We start from the raw sequence: 24,861 nt of genomic DNA on the forward strand, positions 1-24,861 counted from the left end.
AAAAGTAAAGACTAAAGAAGAAAACAGGAAACGACTAGCTTGTGGGGAGAGAACAAGAGTAATGTGAATTTACAAAAAAATTAACAACAAGGCTAGAAAAGACTAAGTGGAGGAAATCTAGAGAATTTTAGGAAACTGAAGACATTTCAAATATGAGACTGCGTCTAGACTGAAATGAGGGGATAAACGCAGGCGATAAAAGAGTGTGGGACACTGACAAAGGGAGAGCCCTGTGGTTTGGCAAGTGTCCCTGAATCGGCCTGCAGTGCTGCAGAACGGAAACCCACAGAGGGTGCTTGAGAATACACAAGAGCCCTGCGGTGGAGACTGAACAAAACGCCGTCAGGGATTTCATCGGAAGCGTAATCCATTCATGGCACAGTCTGGCAATGCTGGGGAGCGGGTAAGACACACCCAGGCACCTATGGAACAAAAGAAATATTTGAAGTTCAAAACAATTCTGCTATTTCCCGCCATGGCTATACATCAGTTTTTGGGTTTAGAGGAGAAGTGGAGTCAGAAGCATAGAAATCAAAAATAATCTTTACCCAGGAGGAAGATAGCAGTCTTTGAAGAACTCAGGAGGTGATGTGGGTGAAGACTGGAGATACCACGCAATTCTTGATTTCTTGTGATTAACTCTGAATTGCTCACTGTTTGGTAAGAAAAGATTAAAGACCCATCTATTTAGCCTAGAAATGAGGAATGTTCACTCATACCTGTGCCTATTTCTACTGCTGTGACTGTGGACCTTAAAAACCTACCACTCGGGCTGTAAGGTTATTCTTGGGCTCCCTTAACCAGGACTCCTCACCCTTCGCACCTCTTGGCACCCATACAAGTGGTAACATTTGAGTAGAATGCTGGCATAGACGCTGGCTGTCCCAGGCTGATGGGTACCCAGAGAGCTAAAGGGACATAGATCGTGGCACGTAATAGGCCACGGCACATCAGGTGGATGCTTTCTCTGAATACGCAGGGAGGTGAGTCATAAGAATGCACAGAAAAAACATGAAAATAAAATCCTCCCCTGAAATTGACTTTAAAATAATTTCTAAATTTGAAACAACAAAAAAATCGAACACTAGAATAAGATTTCTCTCCCACACTGACTTTAAAATACTTTTGAGTTTTAAGCAACGAAGTACACTTTGGCCCTTCCAAAAGCTATTATAAAACTGGTTTGGGAGACTTCTGCCTCCAGGAAGATGAGTAGGTGTACTTTTCTCTACTCCCCCAGCTAAGCACAACAAAAATACTAGACCACTCAGTAGATGGGAGGAAGTATTGGTAAATCATCCTTCTGATAAGGGCCTAGTACCCAGAATACACCAAAGAACTCCTATAACACAGCAATTAAAAAAAAAAAAATTAAAAACCGGGCCAATGATTTGAACAGATAGTCCTCTATGGGAGATACACAAATGCCGGTAAGCACATAAAAAGGTGCTCCACATCATTAGTCATTAGGAAAATGCAAATCAAAACCACAATGCGATACCCCTTCACATCCGCAAAGATGACTATAATCAAAATGACGGACAGTAACAAGCATCGTCGAGGACGTGGAGAAAATAGAGCCCTCCTACATCACTAGTGGGAATGCAAAGTGGTGCAGCTGCTTTGGAAAATGGTTTGGCAGTTCCTCAGAAAATTAAACACAGAGTTACCACGTATGGTCATCCGTGACTCCTAGGTATAGAACCAAGAGAATTAAAAACATATGTTCACGCAAAAATTTGCACATTAATGTGTATAGCCGCGTTACGGCCAAAAAGTATAAACAATCCACATGTCCCTCAACTGATGACTGGCTAACCAAAACGGGGAAGATCTATACAACAGAATATTATTTGGCGGTAAAAAAGACCGAAGTGTTGATAGATGTTGCAACAGAGACGGACCTCGAAAACATCATGCTGAGTGAAGCCAGACACAAAAGGCCACATATTACAGGATTCCATTGATATGAAATGCTCAGAATAGACAAACTCGTAGCTACAGAAAGTAGGTTAGTGGTCACCAGGGACAGGAAAAAGTAAGGAATGAGAAGTGATTGCTATTGGATATGGGCTTTCTTTTGGGGGTGACAAAAATGTCCTGCAGTTAGACAGTGATGATGGTGTCACAACCTTGTGAATGTACTAAAAACCTCTGAATTGCTTAAAAGGTTAAAAGGGTGAATTTTATGGTAGGTAAATTATACCTCAATTTAAGAAAATAACGTATCAGTGCGCCTGGGTGCCTCAGTCGGTTAAGCATCTGGCTTTTGATTTCAGCTCAGGTCATGATCTCACGGTTGTGAGAGGGAGCCCCGGGTCAGGCTCTGCACTCAGCGTGGAGCCCGCTTAAGATTCTCTCTCTCCCGCTCCCTCTGCCCTTTCCCTGCTCTAAAAAAAAGTTAAAACAAAAAGAAAAGAAAAGAAAAGGAAAAGAAAAGAAAAGAAAAGAAAAGAAAAGAAAAGAAAAGAAAAGAAAAGAACGTATCAATTATAAAAAAGATTGAATAAAAAAAAAACCCCAAACCCTGGACATTATGTATAAAATATAAGAGAAGACTGATAGGTTGGAAAGAGGAAGGCAGACTGGCTAGAGACCTCGGGACCCAAGAATGGCATAATGGTTGAGTTACTTAGCTTTTTGTTTTGTCTGTTTGTCTGTCTGTCTGTCTGCTTGCCTCATATATCTTAGAGTTATATCTATATAAGTCTATATCTATATCTATAGATATAGACTATATATCTATAGTTATATCTATAGAGTCTATATCTTAGACTTACAGCTAAAGAAGCCAGCAATCCAGAAACACCGATGGACAGACAAGAAAAAAAGAATCCCCATCAAAGCCTGCTGTCCCCGCCCAAAGGACTGGGAAAGGGGCAGCCTAGCAAGCCAGAAAACTGTCAGACAATAACTGCTTTTACTCCAGCCAAACACCACCCTCACCTGGCAGCAAAGGTCAAGTGGGGAGCCTTGATTTCCATCCTTGCTGGGCTATGATGTGGTGCCATCAAAGCGCGGAAAGAGGATCAAGACGGTGGGGCTGGAAAAGTGCTCAAAGATACAATGGCTGAAGACTCCTCAGATCTGACAAGAGACATAAACCTATAGATGTACCTAGGAGCCAAGTGAATGCCAAACAGGATAACCCAAAGAAACCCACATCACGATACATCATAATCAAACTTTTGAAAACTAAAGAAAAAAGAATCTTGAAAGCAGCAAGAGAAAAAATGGTATCTTTACCTATATAAGAAAAACAGTTCAAATGACAGCAGATTTCTCATCAGAAATCATGGCAGCCAGAAGGAAGTGGCACAGTATTTTTCAAGGGCTGAAAGAAAGGGATTGTCGACCTAGGTTCCCACAGCCAGAGAAAATACCCTTCAGGAATGAAAGGAAACCAAGACATTGGGCAGATGAAGGAAAACTAAGAGAGTTTGTCACCGAAAGACTTGCCCTAAAGAATAGCTAAAGAAAGTTCTCTAATCGGAAAGCAAAAGGAGGAACCTGGGAATTTCAGGAAAGAAGAAAGAATACAGAAAGCAAAAGTATGGGTATATACATTTTTTTTCAAGTGCCTATGGGATATACACCAAGATAGACCATATCTTGAGTAATAACATGGACAACGATGCATTAAAAAAAAAAAATCAAGGGGCGCCTGGGTGGCGCAGTCGGTTAAGCGTCCGACTTCAGCCAGGTCACGATCTCATGGTCCGTGAGTTCGAGCCCCGCGTCGGGCTCTGGGCTGATGGCTCAGAGCCTGGAGCCTGTTTCCGATTCTGTGTCTCCCTCTCTCTCTGCCCCTCCCCCGTTCATGCTCTGTCTCTCTCTGTCCCAAAAATAAATAAACGTTGAAAAAAAAAAAAATCAAAACGTACAGAGCATGTCCTCCAACCACAATGGAATCAAACTGGAAATCAAAATAACAAGAAAATCTCCAAACACTTGTAAACGAAACAACACACTTCTAAATAATCCATGAATCAAAAAAGGAAGTCTCAAAGGAAATGAAAAGGTACACTGAACTGAATGAAAATAAAAATACAACATATCAAAATTTGTGTGACACGGCTAAAGCAGTGCTGAGAAATTCATCGCACGAACTATGTGTATTAAAAAAAAGCGGGAAAGTCTTAAATCAATAAGTTAAGCTCCCACCTCAAGAATCTAGAAACAGAAGAATCTAGAAACGCAAAGCAGAAGGACAGAATAATAAATATGAGAGCGAAAAATCAATGGAATTGGAAACAGGAAAAACAATAGGGAAAACTGATGAAACCAAAGTTTGTTCTTTGAAAGGATCAGTAAAATGGACAAATGTATAGCAAAGAAAAAAGGGGGCAGATGCAAATTAGCTGTATCAGGAACAAAACGGGGGCTGGCACTTCAAGAATCAGCAGGATAATAAGTGCAGATGACAGTCCTGCTCACGTAAATATGAAAATTCGGATGAAATGTACTAATTTCTCAAAAAACACAAACTAGCACAACTCACTCAATAGGAAACAAATAATTTGAATATTCTCCGTAAGTATGAAAGAAAGTGAATTCAAAATTTAAAAACTGTCAGAAATCTCCTGGTTCCGATGGTTTTACTAGAGAATTCTACCAAATGCTTAAGAAAGGATGAACACCAATTAACCAACTGTAAAAATTAACACCGAGGTTTTGTTTTGTTTTCGATTCAATCTTTTTCCTAATGGGTATGTTATTTCCTTAAATTGAGGTGCCATGTACATACAATAAAAGGCCACCCTTTTAAAGCGTGTAATTCATAATACACAATCTCTTCCAGAAAACAGAACAAGTGGAAATACTTCCCAACATTTTATGATGCTGATGTTATGCTGATGTTTATGATGCTACTAACACTAGACAAAGACAGGAGAGCTTGGGTGGCTTAGTCGGTTAAGTGTCCAACTTTGGCTCAGGTAATGATTTCACGGTCCAGGAGTTCGAGCCCTGCATTGGGCTCTGTGATGACAGCTCAGAGCCTAGAGCCTGTTTCTGGATTCTGTGTCTCCCTCTCTCTCTGCCCCTCCCCTTCTTGCACTCTCTGACTCTCTCTCTCTCTCTCTCTCTCTCTCTCTCTCTCTCTCTCTCTCAAAAATAAATAAACGTTAAAAAAAATAGAAAAATAAAAAACTAGGCAAACACAGTCCCCTCCCAATAGAATTACAACCTAATGTACCTCATTAATATAGACACAAAAATCTTTAACAAAATAATAAAGAGAACTGAGCAATATGTAACAAGAATTATACACCTTGACTAAGTGAGGTTTAGTCCACAGATGCAGCAATAGTACAATATTTGCAAATCAAGGTAATCCATCCTATTAACAAGCTAAAGACAAAATCATATGATTCTATCAATTGATGCGGTAAAACCATTTGATGAAATTCAAGTCATACATGATGGAAAATTCTCACAAAAATAGGAATAGGAGGAAACTTCCTCAGACAAATATGGCTCACACTGTACCTGATGATGAAAGACTGAATGCTTTCCCCCTGAGATCAGGAAAAAGACAAGGATGTTCACTCTTAACATTCTTATCTGACATAATTCTGGAAGCCCTAGCCAGTGCAATAAAGCAATAAAAGGAAATAAAAGGCATGTACAGACTGGCAAGGAGAAATAAAACTATTCTTTTTTGGTAGATGACATCATCATCTACATAGGAAAGCCCAAGGAATCTACCAAAAGACCCCAAACAAACAAAACTCCTTTTGTACCTAATAAGTGAATTTAGCAAAGTCCCAGGATTCAAGAGAAACATACAAAAATTAGCTGTATTTCTGTATGTTAGCAATGAACACAGTAACACCAAAATTAGAAATACAATACCATTTACAACTGCTCAAAAAAAAAAAAAAAAAAGAATACTTAGGTGTAAATCTAACAAAACCTGTACAGGACCCTTATGCTGAAAACTACAGTATTGATGAAAGAAACCAAAGAAGATCTAAATAAATGGAGAGACATATAGTAGTCCCCCTTTATCCTCAGGGGATATGTTCCAAGACCCCTCCCCTCAGTGGACACCAGGAACCATATATAGGTACTGAACCCTATATATATACTATGTTTTTCTATACGTACATACCTATTATAAAGTTTAATTTATAAATTAGGCACAGTAAGAATTTAACAACAACAACTAATAATAAAAGAGAACGATTATAATACATACTATGATAGAAGTTATGTGAAAGTGGTCTCTCTCTGTTTCTCAAAATAGCTTATATCCTTGGGCGCCTGGGTGGCTCAGTCGGTTACGTGCCCCACTTCGGCTCAGGTCATGATCTCAAGTTTGTAAGGTTGAGCCCCCCCGTCGGGCTCTGCGCTGACAGCTTGGAGCCTGGAGCCTGCTTCAGATTCTGTGTCTCCCCATCTCTCTTCCTCTCCCCAACTTGTCCTCTCTCTCTCTCTCTCTCTCAAAAATAAAATAAAAGAAACAAAAAGAAATATCTTCTACCCTTCTTCTTATGACGACGTGAGATAATACAACGCATGATGAGACGAAGCGAGGTGAATGACACAGGGGCTGCGACGTGGCATGAAACTACTATTGACCTTCTGAGATACATCAGGAAGAGGAACACCTGCTTCCGGACTGCGGATGACTCTGGGTAACCGAAACGGTGGAAAATGAGATCTCAGAGAAGTGGGGGGACCACTGTCCCGTAGTAATGGGTTGGCAGACTCAACCTAGCAAAGGTGTCAATTCATCCTAAATTGATATACAGGTTTAACGCAACTCCTATCAAAGTCAGAGCAATGCTTTTTTGTACATGTAGATAAGATTATTCTAAAATTTACACGGGGAGGCAAAGGAATTAGAATAGCTAAAATAATTTGTAAAGAAAAATAACGTGGGGGTAATCAGTGTAACCAATTTTAAGTATCAAATTTACCATAGGGCTACAGTAATCAAGACTGAGATATTGGCAGAGGGACAGACACATAGGTCAATGGCACAGAATAAAGAACCCCAAAATAGATCCGCGTAAATAGGCCAAACTGGCTTCTGATAAAGGTGAACATACAATTCAATGGAGGAAAGGCAGCCTTTTAACAAATGGTGCTAGAGCACCTGGACATCCATAAGCAAAAAGTTAATCCTTATCTAAGTTGCACATCTTACGTAGAAATTACCTCAAGGTGAATGACGGACTTAACTGTAAAACCTAAAACTATAAAACTTTTAGGAAAAAAGCACGATAGAAAAATCTCTGGGATCTGGTCTCGGTAAAGAGTTCTTCGATTTGACAGCAAAAGCAGGATACAAAACAGGAAACATTGATAAACTGGACTTTGCCACAGTTACAAACTTCTACCCGTCAGAAGGCCCTGTAAGGAGAATGGAAAGACGAACTACAGACTGGAAGAAAATATTTGCCATGCATCCAACAAAAGGCCTGGTAGCTAGAATACACGAGGAATATTCAACACTCAAGTTAAAAAGCAAACAATCCAATCAGAACAGAGGCCAAAGACATGAACAGATATTTCACTGAAGAAGATACACAGACGGCAAATGCAAATCAAAACAGCAAGGAGCTACCACTGCTCGTCTATCAGAATGGCTAAAATTAAAAACGGCAACACCACCAAATGCTGGTGAGGATGTGGAGAAACTGGAGCATTCAGTCATCGCTGGTAAGAATGTAAACCGGTGTAGCTATTCTGGACAACGGTTTGGCAGTTTCTTAGAAACCTGCAAACGCAACTATCATCCGACCCAGGAGTTGCTCCTGTGGGCATTTATCCCAGAGAAACGAAGACTTAAATTCACCAAAAAAATCAAGACATGAATGTTTATAGCACCCTTATTTGTAACAGTCAAAAAGCTGGAAACAGTCCAGATGTCCCTCAACAGATAAATGGTTAAACTGTGGCACATCCATACCAGGGAATACTACTCAGTAATAAAAAAGTATAAGCCAATAAATGCAGCAACCTGAATGAATCTCCAGGGAATTATGCTGCGTGCAAAGCCAATTAAACAAAAAAAGTTGCATATTGTATGATTCCATATATATGGCATTTGTGAAATGACAAAACTATAGAAATGGAGAACAGATCTGTGGTTATCAGGGGTTAAGGAGGGACTGAGGGTACAAAGTGGGTGGCGAAGCCTTTAAAAGGGCAACAAGAGGGACCCTCGTGGTGAAGGAAATGTTCTGTATCTAGACTTGTATGTATCAATGTCAGTATCAGGGTTGTGATACTGCAGGATAGTTTCTGTAAGATGTTACTATGGGAAACTGGGTTAAGGGTACATGGAATCTCTCTGTATTATTTCTTAAAATTCCATCTGAATCCATAATCGCTTCAAAATAAAAGGTTTAATTAGCAAAAACACTACTTTAAAAACCCGATGATATAAAAGGATACAGGCAATTACTATGTATTATAAAAAGCAGACTTGAGTCTCTCAGTTTCAAAAAAAACTGAAATTACTATCAGGTACTTCTATTAGGTCAAATTTTGGTTATGACTTGGGGAGTTGAAGGGAAAGAAATGGGTTTTCATTTCTGTCAATTTCCAGGAGAAAAAAACCCAAAGATACAGACCAATCTGTGTATCTGAGGTAAACCTCAGGTCTTAACACCTTTAATTTTAAGAAGGGTCCAAAAGAAATGCATTCCTTTATAGCTGTCTTTGAAATATTGTTTGGACTCCTCAGAAAAAATATGGCGTCCTTCACAGAGTAGCTTATTCCAGAAGGGTGGGTCACAGCTGCAGTTAAAGGGGAGACAGGAAGACACGGAGGAGTTGAAGGAGTTGAAGTAGAAGGAATGAGGCTGGGGGGGGGGGGGGGGGGGGGGACAGCTGGCCTAAGGGACAGTGGCCAGGACTTCACACCAGATCCCCTGGTGTGCCATCGACTTCCTCACCCTGCATTCCAATCCTAGTTCTGTCTCCTTTATCGAACATCAAGCAAATCACATCATCTCCGTGCCTCAATTTTAAGCAAATCACATCATCTCCGTGCCTCAATTTCCTCCTCCTCAAAAATGGAGCTAAAAGTTTCTACCTCCTGTCAAACAGGATATTTGCAAGGATAAGTATCTGTACAGCCTGGAAATGTTTGAAAGAAAGGTCCCAAGAAATAGTATCTGCAAATGTGGTTCATTTAGAACATTCAACTGAAAGTCTCTTTTATATGGGGAAACCTGCATAATGGAAGACAGTAATTTTGAAGGAGACTGGTGAAAGGGAAAGACAAAATGAATGAACTTTAAACCAAGTCGGTAGCTCATCTATATTTCTTCAGTTGTCCTCAGGTTACTGACAGCAAATTCAGCACTGCCCAAGCCATGTGGGGCCCCAATCCACCAGCAAAACCATCTTACTAGAACGGATTGTCCATAGTAGACATTAAAGGATTGGAAAACAAAACAATTAAGAAACCAAAATCTCACAAGACTGCAAATCCACTAGGGACCTAAGCAGTGGTCTGCATCGTGCCACTGAAAAACGTTAAGAGCATGGAAATAAGCAGCGATGCGACTCTTCATTTCATTTTACCTGAAGCACTAATTGAATTTTGCCCAGTAGTTTAGTGACTCACTCAGGTCTGTCTGCCTGCACTTGAATCTAAGCTCTCTGATTGCAAAAGTCACAAGTCGCACTCATCTATGTCCCACGGTCCATAACTTTGCGTGTAGTTGGCGCTCAGCGACTACTGAATTGAACACATGCTCACAAATATTATCTACCACTCCTAGCTTGAAGGAATATACTTAAGTTGTTCCAAAGCAGAGGCCGACCCCCTGGTATTTAGCTTCAGCCTTGTTAACTTATTGAACAATGTTTTTTATCAGTTTCTCAATTTATCACAAGCTAAGGTCTGTAAGTGGAAATTTTTACTGATGATCTGGGGCGGGGGGGGGAAGGTTTTAAAGAAAAATTCTGAGCCCAGAAGGACATGGGGCAAGACAATGAGAAACTTTGCGCTTTGACTGATATCGGGCGTAACAGCCTGCTTCTTATCAATAATTATCGGATTTTTAAAAAAAGTTTTAATTTTCTAGTATTTACTCACCAGTATCCAGTCTTGACTTGATATGCTGATACCTTGGGTTTTGTGGTATTCTTTTGGTTAGATACTAAAAAATAAGAAAATTCACAAATTAATCAGGTTAATGTAAAAATAAGGGTGACAAAGGTGGGAAAGAGTCAGATACTTAAAAAACAGAACAGGTGATAAAATTTCACCAAATTTAATGATTTTTTAAACATTTACTTATTTATTTTGAGAGAGAGAGAAACAGGAGGGGCAGAGAGAGAGAGAGAGAGAGAGAGAGAGAGAATCCCAAGTAGAGTCCGCACCGTCAGCCCAGAGCCCAACGTGGGGCTCGAACTCATGAACTGTGAGATTGTGACCTAAGCCGAACCAAGAGTCGGATGCTTAACTGACTGAGCCACCCAGGCACCCCAAATTTTATCAAATTTAAAGAAGGAAAGAGCCCTAGAGGTCCAACTGTCCATTCAATCTAGGACTCTTCGCCACAGCATTTCCATAGGTGAGAATGGTTATCTTGTTTCCGTCAAAATATTTTCATTTTTTGTCAAAATAATCTCATGGCCCTATATAATTAGGAAGAAAAAAAAAAAAACCTCGTAAAAATTATTTCTGACATTGAGCCCAAACTAGTCTCCCTTTAGTTCCATCCAGTCCACTGTCACAACCCTGAACGAGACACCCTCCACCCCCGCCTCAAGAAATCTGTTCAAATAACTAAAGGCAGCTCTCTGGTCCTTCTTTTTTAGTTTTACTCTTGGTATGATGAGGCCATCTCCTCTGGACACCCTTTAGATTTTCTCCACATCTCCCCTAAAAAGTAGCTTTTGGACCCAGACCTGAGCACGGCGCCCAGATGCTACTAGGCGGGGACCCTGCTTGGCAGTCCTCCCCTGCTGCTTGCCTGGAGTCTGAGGCTCCACAGATGGCATTGCGATGGCATCTGCTCTCGGGGCCACTAAGGCTCATCATGGGCCCAGGGTAAGTTTGTGGTCATCAGAGAATGCCTAGGTCAGGTCTCCCTTGTCCTGTACTCTGGGAGGGACCTCTAAATCCAAGCACAAGACCTTTACCCATATTAAGTTTCACTGGCATTTGCGAAAGCCATCCAAGCGAGGGAAGGCTAGTGAATCGACATTTCAAGATCTAGATTTCTTGGGACGCCTGGGTGGCTCAGTAGGTAAAGCATCTGACTCTTGGTTTCGCTCAGGTCATGATCTCACAGATTGTGGGTTCGGGCCCCACATCAGGCTCTGTGCTGACAGCATGGAGCCTGCTTGGGATTCTCTCCCTCTCCCTCTCTCTGCACCTCCCCTGCTCGCTTGCTCGCTCTCTCTCAAAATAAATAAATAAACATAAAAAAAAAAAAAAGATCTAGCTTTCTCGCTCAGGCTTTTTTCTGGTCTACAAGTATGAAAATCGTATGTTCAGTCACAGGTAGCTGTGGAATACGAAATTAAAACTGGTTAATACTTTTCTGGCTTCGTCTTCTGCCACTCTCACACATGACCCCATGTTAGTGTTGCCCGAGTGCTCCCTTAATTTGCTGCACTCCCTCAGATCCTCAGGCTTAGCAAATGTCTGCCTAGAATGCCTTTCCTCGACTTGTCCTCGGGCAAAACCTTACTTCCTCTGTAAGGTGTCCAAGGTGGAGTTGCGCATTTCCTCTCCCAGGCTCCCAGAGTACCCTGTACCATTGTTCACACCCCCCCCTTCTCTATATGCCCTTGGAGGCAGGGACAAAGACGTACTCATATCTGTGCACACCCAGGACCTAGTACGTGGTAGGCACATTTATTGAGATGCAGTCAACAAATGAATATCTAGAATGCAAAGTATATTACAGTAACTACCTGGTTCCTTGGAAGGGAACACCAAACTTTATTATTATTTCTTGAGATTATTTTTATGTATTTATTTTTTTTAAGTAATCTCTACACCCAGTGTGGGGCTTGAACTCATGATCCCAAGATTAAGAGTTGTGTGCTTTACCGACCAAAGAAAAAAAAAATCAGGTGGAGAACTAAAATTTAAAACCCCTATCATATGCTCTTGAAAACACAGTTAACTACAGCATGTCCGGTTGGCCAGAGTTTTGAATTTCAGAGACTAGGAAGAATTTCTAAGAACTGGGGGCACCCATAGAGAATTATCAACTTCTAATTTTGCCAAGAATGGTCTTTTATTGTTATTAAAAAAAAACTCATGACATTGTCTCTGGTTTTCATTTCACTCTAGGGAAGTAAAACCTTTGTTCTGAATGCTTAGCATTGGGCCTCAGATGTGTGCGTGGAACCCCTAAGCTTTTTCATCCTTAGAGAAAGCCTGGAGAGCCCCCGTTTCCATCTGACCAGTAATCTACTGTCTTTAAGACAAACTGACTCTAACACCAATTCCAACTCCGGAATTCCTAGATGAAGACGGAGAAGATTCTTATGCGAGAGAAGGGAAATATTTAAAGACTAAAAGGGGGAACTTTAGGGCAAGATATCCCAGAAGAAGACAATATCATAGCAAAACAAAACGAAACATCAAAAAAAAAAAAACAACCCAGAAAACCAGGGAAAACATGTGTCTGGTAAATTGAGTCAAGAAAAGCTAATAGTAGAATTCAGTTATCTTAGGCTAAGGGATTTTTTTTTCATTTTTTTCTGTACTCTGTATTTTTATAATTTCTATATGCTATTTCCTGTTTTTACTTTTGTTTTGTTTTGTTTTCTGCTAGTTTCCTAGCAAAGTGTCTTTTGAAAAACTCCAGGCTAGTCTCTGCTGAACCAAGGGGATTTGTCCATACCTAAGCCAACATAGCTAAGAAGTGAGGGTGTCTCTGGGGACCAGGTGTGGTGGCAGCAGAATGATGGGGGGGGAGTGTGGACAGCTGCAGTCGCTGGGCCCCTCCCGCCCCCGGTTTTCCCTTACATAGACTAATGAGAAATCCATATGCTGCAGTAGAAAAATGTAGTGTCTCTTTTCCATTTTCCCAATTTGGTCCAACTTCTCGTTCCTGGCTTTCGAGTGCCAACCACAACGTAAAACTCTAAGGAGACCATCACAGATTTTATGGAACTTTCATACTTTTTTCCTTAAAATTCTTGTTTTGGGGGTGACTGTTTCTTGACCTACTGACCAACTGGCTTTTTTTTTTTTTTTCCAATTACATAAACAGGATGGAATGGTGGAAAGTGAAAGAGCTGAGAAAAGTTCTTTCAAGAAGGACCATTCATTCATTCATTCAACAAAGCCTTATTGAGCACCAACCCTTCAGCAGACATTTACTGGGTGTCTACTAGGAGCGAGCCGCCATGCTAAGCACACAGAGCCCTCCAGCTCTCAGTGGTGCTGGGAAGAAAGACAAGTGAACAAAGAGTGAACAAAGACAAGTGACTAAAAGAGTCAAGAACTGTGTCCTGAGCCATGACTTCCAGGCTGAAATCTGAGGGCTAAGAAAATGAATCAAGCTAAAGGAGCGGTAGGTGGAAGGTAGGGTTTCTGGCAACTGGTAGACCTGGAGCATAGGGGGCAACATGGGGTCAGATGAGACTGAAGAAGCGGGTGGGGGGTGGGGGGTGGCGTTCATAAAGGGCCTTGTATCCACCCATGCTAAGGAACCTGGATTTTTTTTCCTGTAGATGACTATCCTTAAACGGGCAATTTTGCTGCCCCCCTGCTCCCGGGGACAACAGTCAATGTCTGAACACCTTTTGGGTGGGTGGTGGCTGTGGTGGGGCTGCTACTGGTATCCAGTGAGTAGAAGCCAGAGATGCTGCGAAACACCCTACGATGACAGTCCCCCACAGCAAAGAATTAGCTGGCCCAAAACGTCAATAGTGCTAAAGTTGAGAAACCTTAGTGTAGACGATTGGGGAGTTACTGAAGAAAGTAAGAAGAAGTGATGGGATTATATTTCCGTTTTAGAAAGCTCATTCTGGCAGCATTCTGGAGAGCTAATGGGATCATAGTCAAGGCTGGAGGCACAAAGATCAATTAAGAGGTAGGTGTGCTAAGAAGATCTATGATGCTGAGAAAGTGGCAGAAGAGATGAGGAAGAGGAGACAGCTTCAAGATGTAAAATCAGTAAGACTGAAAACTGACTGGTATAACAGGGTGAGGACAGTGTTACCATTCTCCAAAAAAGGGAATTAAGGAGGAAGCATACATTGAAAAACAGGAGGTTTTTCATGTTGAGGCATGTTCAGTGTGACGTATCTGTGGGTTATCCAAGACGGAAATGGTGAGCTGGCTATTTGGGTCTGGAGATCAGGAGGTCTGGGGTTGCAGAAGGAAGGTTTGGTGATTGTCAGCATAAAGGCAGCAGGGGAAGCCATAGGAATGGACAAAATCACCATCAGGGACCGTTTAAGATGAAATAGCCCAGCACTTAAGGTCTGGTAGAGAAAAGCACCATGTTTGAGGCTCACGAGAGGCCAGAAGAAAGCGGGTCATGAAAATTAAAGAAGAGTTTCAGGAAGAAGGGAGTGGTCAACAGTGATCAATGCTGTCAAGTCCGAGAACAAGAGGTCAAACACGAACAAGTGAGCAAGAATGAAGGCCAAGTAAGAGACTAACAGAGTAAATGTGGATTGAACAAACCAGAACGTTGTTGACGGCCCTGGTGGATGAGGTTACAGTAAATTGACAGAAGCAGAAGCAAAACTGCGGGTTGTATGAGATGGGGAGGGAGGAAAGCACAGGATAGTAGCCAGATGGCCTTTTTTTCCCCCCTTGAGAGTTGCTAAGGAATAAGTTTTTGTTGTTGATTTGTTTTGTTTTGGAAGAAAGGAGAGATGTGAGGATGTTTAGAGGCTAGATAATAGAAGCTGGAAATGGAGCAAGAAGGTATGGAAATGAGGGAGTGGGAGAGGATGAGGCCCGGAGCCCAGGCAGAAGGCTCAGCTCTGGATACTGGCTATGTATTCAAGATAAAGATACCAGATAGGCGATCACAATGAAGTTCCTCGGGAGGAGGGGGGAAGCTAAGAAAGTTCATGGTTGTGATATGATCAGGGGCTCTTGGAGAGCAATCAAAAATGTCAAAGACTCTTTGAGGGCTTACATCTCTAGAAAGGTCCAAAGATAATGTCCTCCCCGTGGGGCCATGCCTCCCCAGCTACTTCACTTCCACTCTGCTTTCAAGACCCAGCACAAACATGTCTTCCAAGAAGACTCCTCTGAAGGCCCCAGTCAGATGGACATCTATTCCCTACCTGGACTGTCACGGCTCTTTGTACTAATCATGATTACTCCTTGCTTCCGGCACTTGGGACATGGCTCTACCTTCCAGATCTCTGCACCTGCTGTGAGGCCTCACACCAGCAAGAGCAGTCAGGACTGCCTAATGGATGGAGATGGTTCTCACACCTGAGCAACACACAGCATGCGTGTCAGCACCATGCGACGGCCCTGGGAGTCTGAGGCAAAGGGAGCACTCACACACGGCTGGGAGATGTGGGAGACTTTGCGGGAGAAATGGCACTGGAGCTGTGTCTCAAGGGTTGAACTTCTATGGATACGATGAGAGGAAACAGGTGGGAAAAGCATTCTGAGTGGAGGCAATTCTAATAGCAAAGCCACTTTAAAAGCAAGTGTAAAGAACAGCATGTTTTCGATTTGCGAAAGAAGGTACAACAACCGTAATGAAGGCAGCCGATGCTAACATTTATTGAACACTTAACCATGTTGTCAGGCACTCGACTAAGCATTTTACCTACATTATCTCATTTAATCCTCACAACAGCCTGTGAAGTAGATACCAGCATTATCTTCATCATACATAGTAGGAAAACGGGCACAAAGTGGAGTGACCTCTCGAGGTTACTCAGCGGGTGAGAAGGATGGAACCTGGATCGAAACTGGGTTGTCTGGCTCCAGAACCTCCACTCTTCCACATTCATTCCAGGGTTCTGAAAATCAGATCCTCTGATGGATTTTTGATAGTCCACGAGTCCTGTGAAACTACGCAAAATTTTGTGTGTGTGCATTTTTATGGGGAAGGGGGTCCTTGTTTTCACCAACTTTGCAAAGAGATTTGTGACCTAAAAGGGATTAAGAACCAGGGGTATATGAAATCCTGTGCTGTATGGTGGGACACGGACAGGCAGCAGGCTCCAAGTAGAGAACCCTGAATGTAGACGAAGGGCCTGGAGTAGGCCCTGAAGACAATGGAAGGTACCAAAAATACTGAGCTGTGAGCCACATAATTGCAAGAGTATTTTCGCAGATTACTAACACACAATTTATGAATCCATGGATGTTGGAGAGGAAGGGAGAAGTATGAGAATCAACAGTGGGATTTTTCTGAAGGAAAATCACTAGAAAACGAGTGGCATTGTCCGAATCTCAAATCATTCAAACACGAATGAGATTTTTTGACTTCCCACCTCTCTCAAAAGGGAAATCACAAGGTTGGTTGTATTTCAATGGCAACATATGTAATAAGATTTGCCTTTAAAGGATTTTTGAAAATACCATTATACATTTTGTTCAGAATTTCCCTATTTATCTCCTTTGTATAGACAGGAGGTCCATCAAATGAAGGAAATGAATTCAATCTTGAAAAGAGCCTCATTTAAGGCAATCTCACACTTAACATAGGTCTTTTAAAGAGCTTTTTTTTTTTTAAATGGGAGTTTTGATCTGGCCCAGTTCTACTGATCTCAAACACTAACCCGGACCCTGTATGCACATGCAGCAGCCCCTACTTTGCCAGCAGCTACTACCTATGGCTGATTGTATTTCTCAAGATGTTTGCAACAGAATTTCCCATCTCACTTACACTGTGATGTTGAAACTCCTCCCATGGTGGGGTGGGGCCAAAGTCTCCATCCCCAGCCCCACTGGAATCTGGATGGGCTAGTGAGTGTGATGGAAGTGCTGCCTTATGACTTCTGAGGCTAGATCCTAAAAGGCAATACAGCTTCCACCTACCTGTCCTGGGACATTTGTTCTTGGAATCCAGCTACCATGTTGTGAGAAAGGCCAAGCCACACGGAAAAGGCCATGTGTAGGTAGTATGGCTGACAGCCTCAACTGAGGGCCTAGACAACAGACTGTATCAATGGCCTTGAAGAAGCTTCAAGCTAGCTCTAGCCCTAGCTTCTGTCTGCCTGAAAAACCACAAGAGATCCCAAATGAGAAGTGCCTAGTCGAGCCTGGTCAGCCTCCAGGACCATAAGAGATCATAATAAAATGACTATTATTTCAAGCCACTAAACATGGGGTGATTCATGAGGAATCGATCTATAATCAGAACATATATTCCGATATATAATTGGAACACCCTCCCCTCCCCGCTTCCTTTCTAGCTAAGCAACTTGGGTGGGGCAGGGGGGGGGACCCCTACACTGGGTATCTGCACTTTACTCCTCTATCTATTGCATTGCAACATGGCTACCGTCCCCACTATTCTACTATGGTTCCTATGGCAGCTGGCCAACATCAGAGATCCCCCTAATTGCTGAAAAATGGCTCCTTTTCATTCTTTAACTCACTTGACCTTTCTGTACCATTTGACACTGCTATACAGCCCTACCTTCTTCAGTTTCCACTCCCTTGGCTTCAGTGACACCTCTCTCCCCTGATTCTCCGATGACACATAGATCATTTCTGTCAGCCATTTAAGCACCATGTTCGCCAGGATTCCATCTTCTCAATCTATAGCTTCTCTGTGGGCCAAACACTTAGGTTGAATTCCATTTGTATGCTTCTGATATCCAAACAGGGAACTGTAGCCTGACTTCTCCTCCCAGCTCAGCCATATATTCATGTACTCATTCAACAAATAAATGTTTATTTGCATGCCAGGCAGTGCGACAATGCATACAAGTTTATGTTCTTGTAAGTATGCCAGAAATAAACAAATAAATAATTACAGATTACAAATAAAATAATTACAGATCATGATCTACTGAATGAAGATAGCATATTGAACACAGGCCTTTAATTTCACTTCCTTCCAAAACCTCAATTTTGTCTTCTATTTTAAGGACATAAAGCTCAAAAAACCAGAGAGAGTGGGAGAAGGTACAGCAATAGATTTTTGAAGTCTAGAAAGCAGATCAACAAAGGAAAATGACTTGACTGATTCAAGAAAATCAAAAGGAAGGCCAAGAACAATTCTTAAAAGGCTTAGGAAGTGACAGCTCCAGGCACCTCCAGAAGTGGGGAGTAAAAGGAGGGGCTGAAATAAGGAAGATTATTTGAAGGCTGATTGAAAAACAACTGGATCTCCAAATCCCTGTCCCCTGTGTGCCCCGGAGTGACCTCCCCTCCTCCACCATGGCAGATCTCTATAGATTTATTCCCTGAAAAGAGTTTCTGGACTGGGAGGTATCCAGACAGAGAAAGGCAGAGATATCATTACTGAAAATAGGGGCATTAAGTGAATGATGCATACTAATGTTGAAATTTAGCTCCTAGCTCTAATTCCTCCAGGAATTCAGTTAGGCTTTTATTTTCAGGAGACTGGAGGAATTCTCTGAGCAAAATAACCAGCCTAAGAGGAAAGAGCTGAACCTACAGATTTGGGAGGATAGTTCCCCAAATCATGGCCCAGTGAGATCTTCCTGTAGTTAGGCTCACCATCAGCAAGTCCCTCTCAAATATACAGATTCAAATCACCTGTTTAAGTTTCCTTCTCAAAACATAAATTAATAATTTAGGATTATTTATTAAATTATGTATTAAATTAAAGAAGCCTGAGAACATTGCTGTGAAGTGAATTGTGTCTCCCCCCCCCCACACCCCCAAATTCATCGCAATGTTCTCAGGCTTCTTTTAATTCTAAATTATTAATTTATGTTTGGGGGTTATATCGAAGCCCTAATCCCCAATGTAACTGTATTTGGAGACGGGGCCTTTTGGAGGTAATTAAGGCTAAATGAGGTCATAAGGGTGGGGCACAAGTGTAATAGGATTAGTGTCCTTATAAACAAAGACACCAAAAGAGCTCTCTCCCCTCTGCACAGGGCACACAGAAAGAAATCTAGTGAACACAGTGAGAAGGCAGTCATCTACAAGGCAGGAGAGACCTCTCACCAGAAACTAAACTGGCCAGCACCTTGATCCTGAACTTCCCAGCACTCCAAAACTGCCAGAAGTAAATTTCTGTTGTTTAAGCAACCCAGTCTGTGACATTTTGTTCTGGTGGCCTGAGTTGACTAGTACAAACATCTCCAACAAACCAAAAAGAAAAATTGCAATAGGGAGGAAATACACTATGCAGGGAAAAAAATAGTTCAAAAAACTATCATTAGAGAAATGAAAACATACATCCACACAAAAACTTGTACATGAATATTCATAGTAACATCATTCATACTACCTCCAAAAGTAAAAACAACCCAAATGTCTATCAAAAAGAATAAAAGAAGTATGTCTACGCAAAGACTATTATCCAGTAATAAAAAGGAATGAAGTACTAATACATGATATAACACGGATGAACCTTTAAAACATTATGCTAAGTGAAAGAAACCAGTCACAAAAGGCATTTTGCATGACTCCATTTATATGAAATGTAGACAATAGGCAGATCTACACGGAGAAGATTAGTGATTGTCAAGACTGGATGGGGAAGACAACGGGAAAATTGGGGAGTGATAGTTAAAGGTTACAGGATTTCTTTTTGGTGAAATGAAAATGTTCTGATCAATGATGATTGCACAACTCTGTGAATATATTAAAACCACTGAATTGTATACTTTAAATAGGTGAATTATATCTCATAATGCTGTTACTAAAAAATGAAAACTTGACAAATTAAAAAAATTTTAAAAACTTTAGCTCTACAACCATACCAAGTACTCATGTAAGCGTTAAAAGAAAATAATTGAGTTGGGCTGTATTTGTCTGACATGGAAAGATCCCCAAGACTTATTGTTAAGTGCAAAAAGCAAGTCAAAAAGCCATATATCAAATGTCATAACATTTGGGTAAAACAAAACCACAAAATAAAATTCTCTCTCTTTACACACACAAGTGTGTGCTCACACACACAGACACAAATGCAGAGCAAAAGTTTTGGCAAAGATAACTGGAAAAAAAGTATAAATAGTGATGTAGGAAAATTTTCCTACATATTTACAAAACCTTATAAATAGTACAGAATAAAATACAGGCAGATAGAAACTCCAGGAAAAACAAAAAGTGGTAAGAAAGAAAATGTAACCGTAATGATTACTGCTTTGGCAATAATCAACATTTACACAGTAACTTAAAAAACAAACACACAAACAAAACAACAGTAAAAAAAAAAATCCAATTAGAAATCAGGCAAAAGACAAAAACAGATATTTTGTTGAAGAAGATATATAAATGGGAAATAAGCACGTGAGAAAAATGTAAGATGTTCAACCTCAGTATCCATTGGGGAAATGCAAATTGAGACCACTATGAGATGTCACAGTGCACCTATTAAAACCACTAAAATAAAAAATACCGACAATACCAGATGTTGCCAAGAATGTGCAAAAACCGAATCTCTCATACACTGGTGAGAATGTAAAACGGTACAGTCACTCTGGAAAATAGTTTCTAAAAAACTGATATATGCTCACATACGACCCAGCAACTACACTCCCAGGCCTCTATCCCAGAGAAATGAAAATGAACATCCACACAAACAGCTGTACCCAAGAGTTCGTCTCTTTATTTATAATAGCCTCAAACTGAAAACAAGCAAAATATCCTATAATAAGTGAATGGGTAAACAAACCGTTATACATCCATGCCCCAGAATCCTAACCAGCAACAAAAAGGAACAAACTATTGCCATAAGCCACAACTTGGATGTGTCTCAAGGACATTAGTCTGACTGAAAAAAAGCCAATCTCAAAAGGTCACATATGGTGTGATCCCACTTATGGAACATTCTCAAATAACAAAATTACAGAAATGGAGGACACATTAGTGATTGCCAGCGGTTAGGATGAGGAGGAGGAAAGTGGATGGGACTAGGAAGGGATAGAACGAGGGAGATACCTGTGGTGATAGAATAGTTCTGTATTTTGATTACAAATATAAACCTGTGTAAATCTGGATTAAATCGACACAAGTGAAAAAACAGCCTAGCCTAGAACTATACATGTATTATATAACCGTCAATTTTATGGCTTTGATAGTATACTATACTTACATAAAATATCATCAGTGGGGCAAAGTGGGTAAAAGTACATGGGACTGTACTGTTTTTGCAACTTCCTGTGAACCTATAGTTATTTCAAAATAAAAAGGTTTTTTTTTTCAGATTTTATTAATTTTTTTTTTTAGTGTTTATTTTATTTTTTTTTTTAATTTTTTTTTTCAACGTTTATTTACTTTTGGGACAGAGAGAGACAGAGCATGAACGGGGGAGGGGCAGAGAGAGAGGGAGACACAGAATCGGAAACAGGCTCCAGGCTCTGAGCCATCAGCCCAGAGCCTGACGCGGAGCTCGAACTCCCGGACCGCGAGATCGTGACCTGGCTGAAGTCGGACGCTTAACCGACTGCGCCACCCAGGCGCCCCTAGTGTTTATTTTTGAGAGTGAGAGAGAGAGAGAGAGCACACGCACATGCATGAACGACCAGGGAGCAGAGGAGGGACAGAGAGATAGGGAGACAGAGGATCTAAAGTAGGCTCTGCACTGACAGCGAAGAGTCCAACACGGGGCTTGAACCCACAAACCGTGAGATCGTGACCTGAGCCAAAATCATGAGTCGGATGCTAAACCAACTGAGCCACCCAGGCACCCACAATAAAGTCTTTTATAAGGACACATCAGAGTCCAAAACAGAGCTCTTAAGAATTAAAAACATGATGGCAGAAATTAAATAGAAGGATTACAAGATAAAGTTAAATAAACAATCTCCAAAAGAGGAAAAAGACCAAGAAGTGGAAAACAGGAGATAAAACTTAAGCAAATTAGAGAATCAGTCTTACAGAAGCAACATGAGAATAATGAATTCAAGCAAGAGAGAATGGAGAAAGTGGGAAGGAGAAGTCAACAACAAAATAATTCAACAAAATTTTACAGAATAGACATGAATTTCTGGTTCCCACCAAAATGAGTGAAAACAGACCCATAGCAAGGCATATCTTTGTGAGACATAACACTGGAAACACAGAGAAGATTCTACAAGCTTCCAGAAAGGAAAAAAATCAAGTCACATACAAAGGAACACGTGGCTTTGGACTTCTCCACAGCCAACACTGGATGCTAGAAGACCACAATGTAATGTTTTCAAAACACTGATGGTCTCCCACCAAGAATTCTATACTCAACCAAACTTGCAGGCAGGTAAATGTGAAGGCAGAATAACAACATTTTCAGACATGCGTAACATTTTAGACAGAAATAAAAAATATTTATTCCGCATGCACTCTTTTTCAAGAAACTACTGGAAATTGTGCTCCACTAAAACAAGGAAATTGGACATCTTCCTCTAGGACACAAATGTATGACCACACAGGGCATCCGTGCTTCTCTCCCCTACACTCCTCTAATCTCATCAAGGGTGTCAGCACCGACGGGTAGCCCCAGCTGGGAAACTAAGTCATCCATTCCACTCTCATTTCTCAAAGCTAAGCATGAAGTCTTAACGACTTAATTCCCTAAATATTTTTCATTTCCGTCCCTAGTTCGATGGCCTTACTTTAAGTCTGTATCATAAATACCACCTAACTAATCTGCCTATCTCCAGTCCTGGCCTCCTCAAATCCTTTCTCCACCAAGCAGCTATAGCCATCGGCCTAAAATGCAAATCTGACCACATCACCCAGTTACTTACAACTTCTCAAAAGTTTCTCCAATTCAGACCAGCAAGCAAGATAAGGATGTGGCAAACTGCTGGTCTCCACACCTACCTCCCTCGCCTCCGTGGTAGAGATTATATTCGATCCTGGCATTCTCCTGCAGAGCCCAAACTTAGCCTCACAACTTTCTCAACCTAGCTCACAGATATCCACCGCGAAATGAAATGAATTGCGACTCCTGTTCCGTATAAAGGCCAAGTACTTTAACGAGGCACAGGGGGCCCTTCCAGAATTTACTCCTGCTTCTCTACAGGGAACTGTCCACTCCCCCCGTTTCACACCTCCTCATCTTTGCTTTTGCTATTCTATCTGGGACGCTCCCTCACCTGGCTCATCACCTTGCCATTTCATACCGTCTCCAGGACCTTCTCTCACTTCCTTAAGTGAGCCCAATCTTTCCTCTGCGCTCTTTTAACTTGTTCCCAAACCACACTGTACTCAAATTCTGTTTACAAGTCTCCCTCACTAGGCTGCACTTACTAAAGGACAAATGCCTTGTCTTACTCTCTGTATTTCTAGCACCCACGGCAGTGTACGAGTCCCATAAACATTTGTTGAAATTAAATGCGCACAAATGCAGCAGGGTACCAGGGGTGCAACAGACAAGAAAGTAAAAGGTCCCATCGGGAAGAGGGTAAACTAACGTCATAGTTTGCTTCCTTTACACAAGGCTTGATCTGCTTGTTCCTGCTCATCCTGTATCCCCAGAATCAGAAACGATGGCTCCTTTTGACTTTGCTCCTTTTAGGGTTCAGGGCGTTCATCTGCATGTTCGTTATATTGTGGAACTGCCACACCTAGACTGTAAGCCCTTTGAGGGAAGGGGCTGTGTCTTCGGGCACTTCGCTTCTCTGGGCGACAAATGGCGGGGTACAGCGAACTTTCGGGAGGGTGGTCTCTCACCACCTGATGCCGGACTTGGCTCGCAATCCCCCAGGCCCGCCCCGCCTCCCTCCGCTCTCCAGACCCCTCCTCACGGCGGCCGCCTTCCGGCCGACGGAAGTCGCTAGCTGCTCTTCCCGGCCCACGTGGAGCCTTTTCCGGTGCGCCCGCCCCCTCCGGCTCTCCGATCGAGACCTGACCCTCACCTCGGGATTCCCAATGTGCCTCCGGACAGACATATCTGCTCCAACCGACCACGCCGGGATTCTAGCCTCGCCGGTAGCCTCTAACCCTAACTTCCTACCCCGACCACCTCTCTCGGCCGCCTCCTTACAACCTCTACTCCGATTGGCTTCCCTGCCCCGGCTAGCCAATGGAGGCTCTGTTTACTCTCTCTTTCCAGGGTCAAGGGGGAAGCGAGACGCCGCTCAATGGTTGCCAGGGGCAACGGGGGGACGCCGGCTGCAGAGGCCTTTTGTGCTCTGGGCAAGGCCCGGCAGGCTGCTGCCTGAGAGCGGGAAGAGGGGCGTGGGGGGAGGGGCAGGCTGGCGCCTGCGCGTGAGCGGCTATGCGGAGCCCGGGGGAGGGGGGGGGAGGGGAGGGGCCCCAGAGCAGGAATTGGTTAAGGGGGCTTTGGGAGGAAACAAGGAGCTAATGTGCAAGCACATACATGGCACGGGCACTCTCCCCTCCTAAGGCCATCTTAAGCAAACATCTGGGCTACTTCTACAATAGGGAAAAGATATGAGACAGGGCTGTTCCTCAGGAATTGGAGAACCTGTAGTTTCTTATTTCCAGGTTAGGTTAATATGCAAATCATGCGAAATATCATGCGTCAATACAGTAATTATTGTTGCCTTAAAAGCGCTTTAGCTAGCTAGAGAATGGCAGCTTTAATTGCAAAGCGCACACACCATTCTGTGATTCATCATTCACTTAACAAATATTTAATAAGCACCTTATGAGAAAAGCTCCAGTAGGTTGCGTGGAGGATGGGAGGATGACTAAGAACCAATCCCGTTGTCATGGAAACCATTGTGACTCCTGCCATCAGCTGCCACCTGTTCTTATTCCAGATCTGAAAATTAAGTCCCAGCCACCTTTACAAAACAATCACACACACAGTTTGACTTTGGCTCCAAAATGTC

The 24,861-nt window shown here is 42.1% G+C and overlaps 1 protein-coding gene across 1 annotated transcript in view; it reads right to left on the bottom strand.

Moving 5' to 3' along the window:
• CEP41 (centrosomal protein 41) overlaps nt 1–24,043 on the bottom strand; it is a 47,605-nt gene extending 23,562 nt beyond the window's left edge. The window contains exons 1-2 of the mRNA XM_030308450.2: nt 23,920–24,043; nt 10,064–10,127 (exon numbers count right to left, since the gene is read on the bottom strand). Coding sequence (XP_030164310.1) covers nt 10,064–10,127; nt 23,920–23,952 — 97 coding nt within the window. The 5' untranslated portion in view covers nt 23,953–24,043. The remainder of the gene's footprint in view (nt 1–10,063; nt 10,128–23,919) is intronic.
• Between the last annotated feature and the right edge of the window lie 818 nt (nt 24,044–24,861).

The sequence above is a fragment of the Lynx canadensis genome, chromosome A2 (assembly GCF_007474595.2).
Source record: "Lynx canadensis isolate LIC74 chromosome A2, mLynCan4.pri.v2, whole genome shotgun sequence".
In the NCBI taxonomy this organism is placed as follows: Eukaryota; Metazoa; Chordata; class Mammalia; order Carnivora; family Felidae; genus Lynx; species Lynx canadensis.